The 10,233-nt window shown below is 36.0% G+C and overlaps 1 protein-coding gene across 5 annotated transcripts in view; it reads left to right on the top strand.

The window, feature by feature from the left end:
• Positions 1-3,572: 3,572 nt before the first annotated feature.
• Positions 3,573-10,233, top strand: part of DYTN (dystrotelin) — an 86,246-nt gene continuing 79,585 nt past the window's right edge. For 4 of the 5 annotated variants that reach the window (XM_054069389.1, XM_054069388.1, XM_054069390.1 and 1 more), the window contains exons 1-3: positions 7,521-7,628; positions 8,240-8,291; positions 9,643-9,728. In XM_054069389.1, the coding sequence (XP_053925364.1) occupies positions 7,622-7,628; positions 8,240-8,291; positions 9,643-9,728 (145 nt within the window). In that variant the 5' untranslated portion in view covers positions 7,521-7,621. Of the gene's footprint in view, positions 3,691-5,708; positions 5,784-7,426; positions 7,629-8,239; positions 8,292-9,642; positions 9,729-10,233 lie in introns of those variants that run through there. The other variant, XM_009559767.2, reaches the window with a different exon arrangement.

The following is a 10,233-nucleotide window of genomic DNA, read 5'->3' as shown; positions in this document are numbered from 1 at the left end:
AACACAGTATTTGTGTAAGAATGTATATTCTCAGGCAAAATTCTTTTTTAACACAAATATTGAACTGCTTGCATCATTTTAGTGACAGGATATTTTTTTCTCCATTTCATTAATTTCATAGGGACTACTCATATGTAGAAAGAAAGAGAGAGAGAGAGAAAGAGAGAAAGAAAGAAAGAAAGAAAGAAAGAGAGAAGGAAGGAAGGAAGGAAGGAAGGAAGGAAGGAAGGAAGGAAGGAAGGAAGGAAGGAAGGAAGGAAGGAAGGAAGGAAGGAAGGAAGGAAGATTTTAGGAAAGCTTAAATATAACATATTCAACACTGGTTACAGTTGTAACACGGTTATAGACTTAGTCATCACTAAATTTGGGTTTTCTATAAGTAATAAGTAATTCCTGGTACACGTTTTCTCACAAGTTACCAAGTAATGCCGTGTACATGGGATATTCATAGTGCTGAGGAATCCTACTACCGGCATGTTATAGTAACTGTGGAAAAAATTATGAAAAAGGTCTTTAAGATAAGTGCATGTGTCTTACAAAGGTTGTGTATATATTCTGCATAAACCCTAGTATTTGAGTGTCCTGAAGAGCATGTAAGCTTTCTGGTGCATCTGAACAAGTCTTATTCTAGGACATTACCACTAGGGCTTACTGTTTTTCCTCTGCGTAGTTGCACCAACTGTTCATTACAACACACTGTGCTTTCTGCATTATTGTGCAAGCTTCCACCTAATTTTCAGTCTCTATAGCAACACTGTTTCTCAGCAACTGGGAGATGCTTAGTAAAGGCCCCTTCAATTTAGAAATACTGCACTCCAACCATAAGAAAAAATTGCTTTGAAATAAAGATCAAAGAAGTTTTATCTTTAATAATTCAGGATATTTATTACTAATTAATTAGTGTTCTCTTCTTTGACTGCTTAGACAATTACCTGATACTTTGATCTGGGCCTTTGCCAGGCATTTGTTGTGAACTGCATTCATTTAAAAGCAAAACCTTTAGAACTGTGTCTTGAAGTCAACTATTAAGTGCTATAAAACTACTGGACTCCTCTGGCGATGTCGTCTGACTTCTGGGCCTTTAGTAAGTAGGGAAGAGAAAGGTAAGCACCAATACTATGTTTAAGAGGAGACAACAGTTTTGGTCTTTGAACACATCATAGTATGTTTTCACCCTTCTCAGGAAATGAAAGTAATTGTAGTTTATTTTATGCATATTTAAAATGTTGATCGTATGTTGTCTGATTTCAAAAGAAAGAAGTCATCTGTGATCAAGTCAATTGATCTATCAAGAAATTTCTGCCTTACTTGGTCTGTTTTGCCTTTCTTTGTACTTTAGCTTAATTGGGTGTAACGTCTAAATATGCATTTTATTTGCTACAGTACATATTCTGAGAACCTGTATAGACAAACAAAAGTAATTAAACAAGTTACTTTTCTTGCACATTCCAAGAGGATTCAAGAATAAGGCTACTCTTGTTCTACATATAACAGTACTTGTGTTAAGGGGATTGGAGTTTCTTGTACATTTGTAATTAATGTAATTAATTTAATTTCTTGTACATTTGTAATTAATTTTAGAGTTCATTTTTGTTTGTGGAAGTGTTTTTAATTATTAAAAAAGGGCATATGTAGCTGAAATACAACACACTGACGGATGTCAATGGCGAAGTTTGTTCACATTTGATGTTTTGGCAGGCAAACACTGCTTCTACTTTCATGTGAAGTATATTGTAAAGTAGATGTGCTAACACTGAAGTAGATCCTTTTCTTTTCACGCAAGCACTCCTACTGCAGTCAAGATCTGGACTCTCTAGAGTTTTGGATGTTAAAAATGTACATATGAGAATAATGCCTTTCCTAACTTTTTGGAGGGGAGTTCATGGGTATGGTGTTAGGACGTTGCACAACGACAGCCAGTTTGGTAAAACATATAATATATACTTAATTTTGGGACCATGAATACCCTAATACAAGAGTATAGTATGCTTATTCCTATAGATAATTTAAAGGTTAGACACTACACTGTACTGGGTAGCCTGTCATCTCACAGTAAGTATCAAGTGCTAATAGATTATGCATGCTGTATAATTCTGTGCCATCAGTGGATCTTTCTTATTTGAGTGAGCACATTCTAATAAGTGAGTTCTCATTTCAGTGAGTTTAGCCTGTGTATTTTTACATTCATCCTCTTGCTTTATTTTATATACCTTTGACAGAGAGAAAAAAAGGAGGAAGACATGAGACAAGCTGTGTATTTGTAAGTCTATATTTTAGGTTGCTACATGTAGCTTTCACTAAACACATATCTTTAATTTATTACTTAGAATCTTATGATTTCATTGATTTCTCCACATTGACTTTTCTGTCAAGCTATGTAAGAGTAATTGTGTAAGCAAATTCATATGCCTCTGTAAATGTTCAGCTGAAATGCTATCTTGCAGAACCCAGGGTTGAGTCCAAGCTCTAAACCTTAGTAGGGAAGAAAGCAGAACAGTGAAAAAGAAACATAGTATTTTTTTCTTTCCGAGAAAGACTTCAATAAAAGCTGTGTCATTGCAGTCTTTGATGAAGAAATTATTAAAGCAAACCTGTATCCCATAATTTTAAATATTTCTAGATTTTTTAGACATTGAAACATGAAGTTAGAGCTTTCACCAATCAAAATGACGAGCAGCACATTTACGGTAGACTCAATAATTACAGATGACTGAATGTTTATGCTTCAGAATTGGCCAGTATTCTGCCATGTTTATGACCAATGATCAATGACTTTCAGTGTGAAAAATGTAATAAAGTGAAAGTTTGGGTAAGTTCGGATTTAATAACAAATTTATTGTTTAATTTTTAGATTTCCAATAGATTTTCCAATAGTTTCCAACTACTTAATTTTTATTTCTTCTAGCAAATTTCCTTTTTTCCCCCACTAAAACCTGTATGTGTAGCCTTTGGAGTCTCATGTAGCTTAGGTCTGTTATACCTAGTGTTTCTCAACTGCAATATTAACTGAAAGGTATTTACTATACTGAATTAATAATTGCATTTTTATGTTTAAAAATATAATGTAGTGTAGAGCATTAATGAAATAAATCCTGAGGGGAGACATTCAGTTTCTTGCTATCAAGGACATGATTAGTTTTGCTTTCAGGACTGTATAAAGAAGCAGATGCATGGTTAATGCTTCTTTTTTTCCTTCCAACTGAGTTCAAAAAGAAATAACTTCAGCTCAGCTGAAAACTTTAGTTCAGTTCAAAAATTTTAGAAAATACACTTGTGAGCAATTGCAGTCAATGAATCTTGGGAAGAGTTTAGTGTAAAGGTATGCTGTCTCCAACCTGAGATTACGCACTATGAATTGTGTAGTGATCCTGTCTGTAAACACTGGACAGGTGCTGTTTTCACCCTGTTACAATTTTGCATTTACTGGAGTTACTCCTACTTTATCCTGAGCAGCAAGTATGCAGTTTTCTGGAGTTTCTCTGTACTTGGCACCAGTGCTATTATGTTGGTTTATGCAATTCTGTTTAATTTCACCTCTGAAATGCACCTAGTAAATTATTCAGATTAAAAGGTTTAATTTGAATGGTTCAATAAGCCTTTGTCTAGAAAATGTGGGTTTAAACTTTGGTTTGTTTCATTATAGGATGCCTAATGCCATCTGTTCGTTTCAAATGGATCCAGACTGGCAGGGTAAGGATTTTTCTAGTTTTTTTCTAGCTTTTCTCAAGAGAAATTTCTGTGTATTTGGACAGAAAATAACAAATTGTAGTGCAGTCATACCGTTTTCTGAATCTCTGTGCTGCTACACATAAGTGACAAATTACACAGCTGTGCTATCCTACCTTTATTTTTTCATCTGTCCTGGCACCTTCCCTGCCGTTATCACTTTGCCTTATGGAATAGCCAGGTGCAGAGGCGCATGTTTCCTGATTTATAACATAGGATAAGTTTTTTTCACATAGGACAGGCATGAAGGATGGCCGTACACTTCCTTTTTGAGTGCAAAATAGCAGATACTTCATCTGCTGCATAACAAGTAGTGAAAAAAGGAAAACAAGCAGGTAACCAGCTGGAGGTGTCAGGAAACAATTCACTCTTTTCTATATGTGTAGGAATTCCTTTATCAGCTTCTTAACTAAAGGGCATTTATGAGTCTGGAGGTGAAATTTAACCCACTGCAAAATGATTACATGCTGATTCTGCCCAAAGGAGAAGCTCCATTCCTATGAGAAATGAAATTATTTAGTACCTCTAAGTAGCCTCTCATAAATAATAATCCTAAATTATTTTTTATTTTATTTGGACATTTTTTTCTTTGTCTGCACGCAGAGTGCCCTACTTTGTGACCATATTTTGTGTGTAGGGATGGACTAAGTGGGTGGCAGATGGCTACTAAAACACATTCCCTCCACTTAGATAGTCATCTTGCACAGGGAAGGTGTTTTGGTTGGATTGTGTGCATGTTTCTAGGATTTGTGTTTGGAAACAAGCATTTGGAAGTTTATCCATAGCCTACTGAAAACTGTGGCAGTCTTTCTGTTATTTTCAAAAGAGCTTTGGATCCGTTTACTGAAGAAAGAATACTGCTGATGCCTAGAAGTCAAAACTAATTTTTTACATTGTATGACATGCTACAGTACATCTCCAAATAATATCACAAAATATAATATGACAAGAGCAGGACTAAACAGATGGTGTAGCAGATATTGGCTTATTTCTATATCTTAGGCAGCATCTGGGAACCAGCAGAGCCTGTAATGTGCTGACTGTTACCATTAGTCTGGTACATTTGTTGGAAACCATTGCACACAGATTGGCTTATTTCCAGACTAAACAGGTAGAGAGTTTTGTGAGTTATTTCTACTCAATTATGCATATTTGTTGCTTATCTTTGACCTTAATCAACTGTGAGTAACTCTTCCTCTTCTGTTGTACAGGGAGAAAGAGTCTCTGAGGACAGGAGGAAAATGGATAAATTCCTTTCTAGTTTCTAAAGCTATAGTGAACAAGCTTTTTTTGTCTTGAAGTTCTAGGTGTGTGTGTAAAGCACTGAATATAGATCCTGTTCAGAAGCCCTTACTTCCCACTCAGGAAAATATCCTTTAGTGATGTGAAAGGAACGAGCTGAAATCATGTAAGAATGTGGGATCTAGTCTAGCAGCTGGAATGGGATTAATAAACAGAGATGTCAAAAGCCAATTGCTCTGGTAAATCGCTTGTCTTCTTCTGAGAGAGCTCCAGATGTTGATCTTGACAGAAATTTTGTTTAATGCTTGAAATAATATGCATCCAAAACAATAAACCTGCTGTGCAGACTGACAAACTGTTCCTCTAGAAGGGCATCTGTGACCAGGAAACTGTTTTACTTGAAGAAATATTATTTATTATGACCTTGGCTAAAAGTATGCACAGTGCATATCCTTTTTTCTGGTCCGTGAATAGACTTGGTTCCCAATAGACTCCCAACTTGGTGAGTTCTCTCTGTTAAATACTGTTTATACAATTTGTTGCTTCGCTGGTCGTAATACAACTATTTTCTCCATAAAGTTTTGGGAAAAAAAGAAAATGTTTTTTCAATTTTTCAAAAATTTCCTTCAAGGTATGTGGGTTTTGTTCAAGTCCAGATTTGTTTAGTTTTCTTTACTTTTTTAAAAAAAAACAAACCAGGAACCACTCTATTGTAATTTGTGTTTATTTTTCTTTCACAGAGGCTTTCAGTGATGTTCAGAGCTCCGTCTACAGAACAGCCTTGAAACTACGGTCAATACAAAGTCTGTGCCAGTGTTAGTAGATTAAGAGAATACTGTGCTTTGACAAGGAGAAGAATCTGTAAAAACTTTGTGTTGCTGTCACCATGAGTTATTATGCTACTTTGCTCTCTTATTTTCCACCTGAGAATCTCAAAATCCATCATAAACACTAAGAGCTAGACAGTAGTTCATATACAGATTGATTTTTTTCCTCCTTTTGAATGTCAGTGGAAACACATTAGTAAAATTCTAAAGGCATGGGAGAGTCAAATTATTATTACAATCTGCAACAGCGCTATGTAGGCATCACTGGCAGTTATGAATTTTTATCTGTATATTATTATTATTATCATTAAATGTCAAATTCTCATGCGTTTCTTAGGTGATTATTTATTTGGAATAATCAGAGACCATAAAAATGTGTTAGTAGGCATTATTATTAATACTTTAAGTATTCATAAGAACAAAATTAAATACAATAGGCCAGAACCCTCCTGGCTAGCACTCATTCTCCCTGTCTTCGAAGTGAGTAAGAATTCTGTGCAAGCAAAGAATTACAGAACAAAGCTCTGGTCACCTAGCTCTCTTTGTAATTACCGGATGTAAATTCCATATTGAGCTAGAATGCATGGAAAGCTTGAATTTTCCACCTGAAACAGTCTGTTGCTGAGCACGCACAACATGGCAAGTGAAGTTTTCGGAGTAGCACAGAAAAGATGCCTAGTTTGTTGGCTTTGGCCATGTTTTTCCATTTGGGCATGCTGTTCTATGAATGTACGTAGTCTGATCGCTGCCCTGATATGGTAGATCTGCCTGGTGCTGTGTGTTACGCCATGGAAGTACCAACTCACACAGGTACTGGTTTTCATTAGCCGTGTTGCCTAGTCCTCTGTGTCTCCTCTAGGCACTCATAGCATCTATCCCAGTTACTCCACTCCTCCTTGTACACTGGTGACCGGAATTGCACGTGGATTTCCAGATTGAGAATCACCAGTGTCTCGCAATGTTATTTTCCCTTCTGTGCTGGGAAGATTGTAGATGACACATTCTAGGTTCTCTGCTTCTTTAGCAATGTACAGGCTTTCAATCTGCTACGATCTTTCTCTTCTGGTGCTAATTCTAATAGATAATGCCTTTGAGGTATTAAATGTGACTTTTAAGAAGGTACAGCTCTCTCTTCCCACCGTATTTGTTATTCCATGGCACATGCATAACAGCCTGTGTGCCCCTTACTTGGCCATAGCGTACGCTCCCCTTCTCTTTTTGTATGTGTGCTTGAGGAAAAAGCCTACATCAAAGCACAAATCGTTTCCACAGTCCCAGGTGAGGTTTATTTTGAAGTACTAAATGGTGCCTAGTTTTATACTATCTATACATAGAACGAAAGTTATGTCTATAATTTTGATACGGGTGATCATTTTCCTATTTTCCCTCCCTTCCTAAAATCACATCCAGGTAATTTTAGTTAAGCTGTTCTATGTTAGTCGCACATGTGCTTGCTACGTCCATAAACCCAGCAAGACCTTTCCCAGATTATTTCCTTTCTATGTTGTGTGCTGTTTGAGACTTCATTTTACAGACTTGGCTTAGGTAGGCACTTCTAATAAACAAACATTGGGCTTCCATTCATGAAAAAGCAGGGATCTTCATTCATTTCTCCCTTAATTTTCCCACAGTGGATTTGATTGATGTTTCTCTGATTCGGCACGTCCTATCAAGTGAACAGATCCAGAGGGGAAAGCAGATTTCTCTGAAAGTGCAGCAGATCTCTGGAATGCTGACAGAACTGTTCCAAAGAGTCAGATTGGAAAAACCAGGCCAGGTAGATCCAAGAGCTGCTGAGTTCACCTTGAGCCTGCTGGCTGCCATCTATGACAGGTGAGAGGGAGCACAATTGTAAATCCATCACAAAGTACTACTAGACCAAGTCTATTTCTACCACTCTCCTACCATTTTTGTATGAAACTCCTAATTTTGAGGTATTTGGCTTGGTATACACAAGGGGAATGGTCCAGCTGCAGGAAAATGAGGCATACAGCTTTATCAGAGAAACAATGGTCACATGTTTTCCAAATTAACTGCAAGTCCAGATGTCTGCCAGTCCATACTATCTTTTTCTGTGAACAGCTTTACCGAGAGTAACTCTTCTTTTGACTGCCAAGACATTTTGATACACTCCTGGAAAAGAATGGCAATATCCATGCACAGGTCAAGAATTTGCCAGTCACTTTTCCTTAGTCATTTTTCTCCAGCTTAGAAAGCTCATCAACTGACTATGAAAAAGCTTACCATCTCACAAGTAACCTGATCCACTAGCTCCTATGAACAGCCAACAGTTTCTGGGAATAATAAGAAAGCAGCTTGCAGAGTGTACTTTTCTTATGTATTGTTTGTGAATAATGAATTAATTCACTAAAGGCAGGATTGGTTTTTGATTGTACCAGATTTAAAAGACAAAGGCTAAGTTCATTATAGAATTTATTCTACAGGTAAAATGCATTCTCTTCTACATCAGAGCAAAATTTTTACTGAAACTGAGAGGTAAGTGGTCTGCAGGACTTTTTCTTAAATCACTATTAATTAATAATACGATCACTAATACTTAAGGTCCCATGTTATGAAATTTTTTGTACTTAAATCAATTAATGCTAAGAATAAACTGCTGCATTACAAAAGAAAGCTGGAAACATCAGGAGTATTTTGTAATTGCTGTGCCCCGTAGGGAAATTATTTAGAAGAATCTTCTTAACAGGACTATCTTGGTCTGTTTTTCTGTTTTGTTTTAGGACAGTTTCATTTTCTTTTTGCTGTAATTTCTTTTTTAAAAAAAAAAAAATGCAGGTTTCTTGCCAGGTATATAGGATAGAAGAATCTTCTCATGATTTTCTTCTAGCAGTGTCTTTTCTGTAGAGTGCTGTTCTCCACTGTCAGCATTGGGAAGTATTTCATGGCAAGAGCACATAAGGGCCGTTCCATGTTTATGTTTATAAATAAACCATCGTAAGGGGGTTTGGATTGTATACTTTAGCTTCAATCTTGGGCTTTTTTTCTGTGAAAGTTCTGGAAAAAATAAATATATAATTAAAAAATCTGGATACTTTTAACTGACAATTTTCTGTGCAGCTCATACTTTAAAGACTGTGTTGCAGCTTTATGCAGTATGCTCTGTAAAAATGCAGCTTATCTAAAGATTCTTAAGGGCAATTTTATGTAATGATAATTTGAAATGCAATACTGCTTTGCAAAACAGATACCTTAAATACAGAACTCCAGGATTTCCTGATTTTTGGTTTCCGGTTCATGTCTGCTTTGTCTTCACACAAAGAAATGTTTTTTGTTTAGGTGGCTAAGTCACAAACTTTGTTCTAAGTTAAACTACATTCTTTATGATCTAAAGATCAAAACTAAAGCCCTATACCTACATATATCCTTTTGATTAAATTGGGTTGCAGTGAAATTAAAGAGAATCAGCCTAAGAGGAGCTCAGTACAGATCTGGAGCCACAGTGAAGCTGCCTGATGATATAATACAAAAGCCAGATTCTAAACCTGCTTTCCCTTCCATGTTTGTGAAGGCTTTCCATAAATGAATGGTAGAATTTTTTCAGGGCATGTATTGTAAATGTAAAAATATATTTTACTTAGAAAAATGAGGTCTTGGAAGGAGATGCCATCTTTTTGGTTTATGATTGCACATTGCCTTTAACAGTTAAGTCTGTAGTTATATTCACTGACAAAGACATAAAATATCACTAAAGTGCGACATCAGTTTTATAGATATAAAAAGTTATGAGTTTTGAGGTTGTCTTTCAACATAGCATTTTATTTTTCCTTTAGATATTTCAGGTTTTACATTCTTGGTGAATCTAGTGTAACTTACTTTGTTTTCCTAGGTCTGGAACAGGTTGTATCAAAACTAGATCAGCTGCAGCTGCCCTAATTGCCCTTTCAGGAGACACTCTGCTGGCTAAATACAAAGGTGGGAAACGTATGATTTTATCCACTGCCTAAAATACTGAACATTGAGAAAATCTCCATTGTCGTTTTTTTACTTCAGAAGAGAATACAGTTCTGCCATGCAAAAAGAAAATTATGTTGACTCCTTAGTTGTAGAGAAAGGCTGATGCAGAAGAATACTTTTCCATCATTGTCCATCGCTATCTTTGCACAGGAGTCTCAGAACAAGTCATAGTAAATTTTAAGATAAGCAGAGCTTAAAAATGAAGGCGAAGTTCTATTTGCCTAGCAGAAAAGAGCAGAAAACACCTAATTTTAAATTTCATTGGATTAGAAACAGTTTTATAGATTTGATCCTGGAAGCTTTTAGAGCTCTTTCAATAATAAAAAAAATGCTTTAGGAATTTTGTGTAACAGATAAAAGTAGCCCAGCACAAATATTTCTGCCTGAATTAAAGGCTTAAAATGGAGAACAAATGGACCAGAAGTGACATATTGACTTCATATTCTGCTGTTATATATTGTGT

The sequence above is a fragment of the Cuculus canorus genome, chromosome 6, assembly GCF_017976375.1.
Source record: "Cuculus canorus isolate bCucCan1 chromosome 6, bCucCan1.pri, whole genome shotgun sequence".
In the NCBI taxonomy this organism is placed as follows: domain Eukaryota; kingdom Metazoa; phylum Chordata; class Aves; order Cuculiformes; family Cuculidae; genus Cuculus; species Cuculus canorus.
Note: the sequence above shows the minus strand (reverse complement) of the source record. Positions and strands in the feature narration are given on the sequence as shown.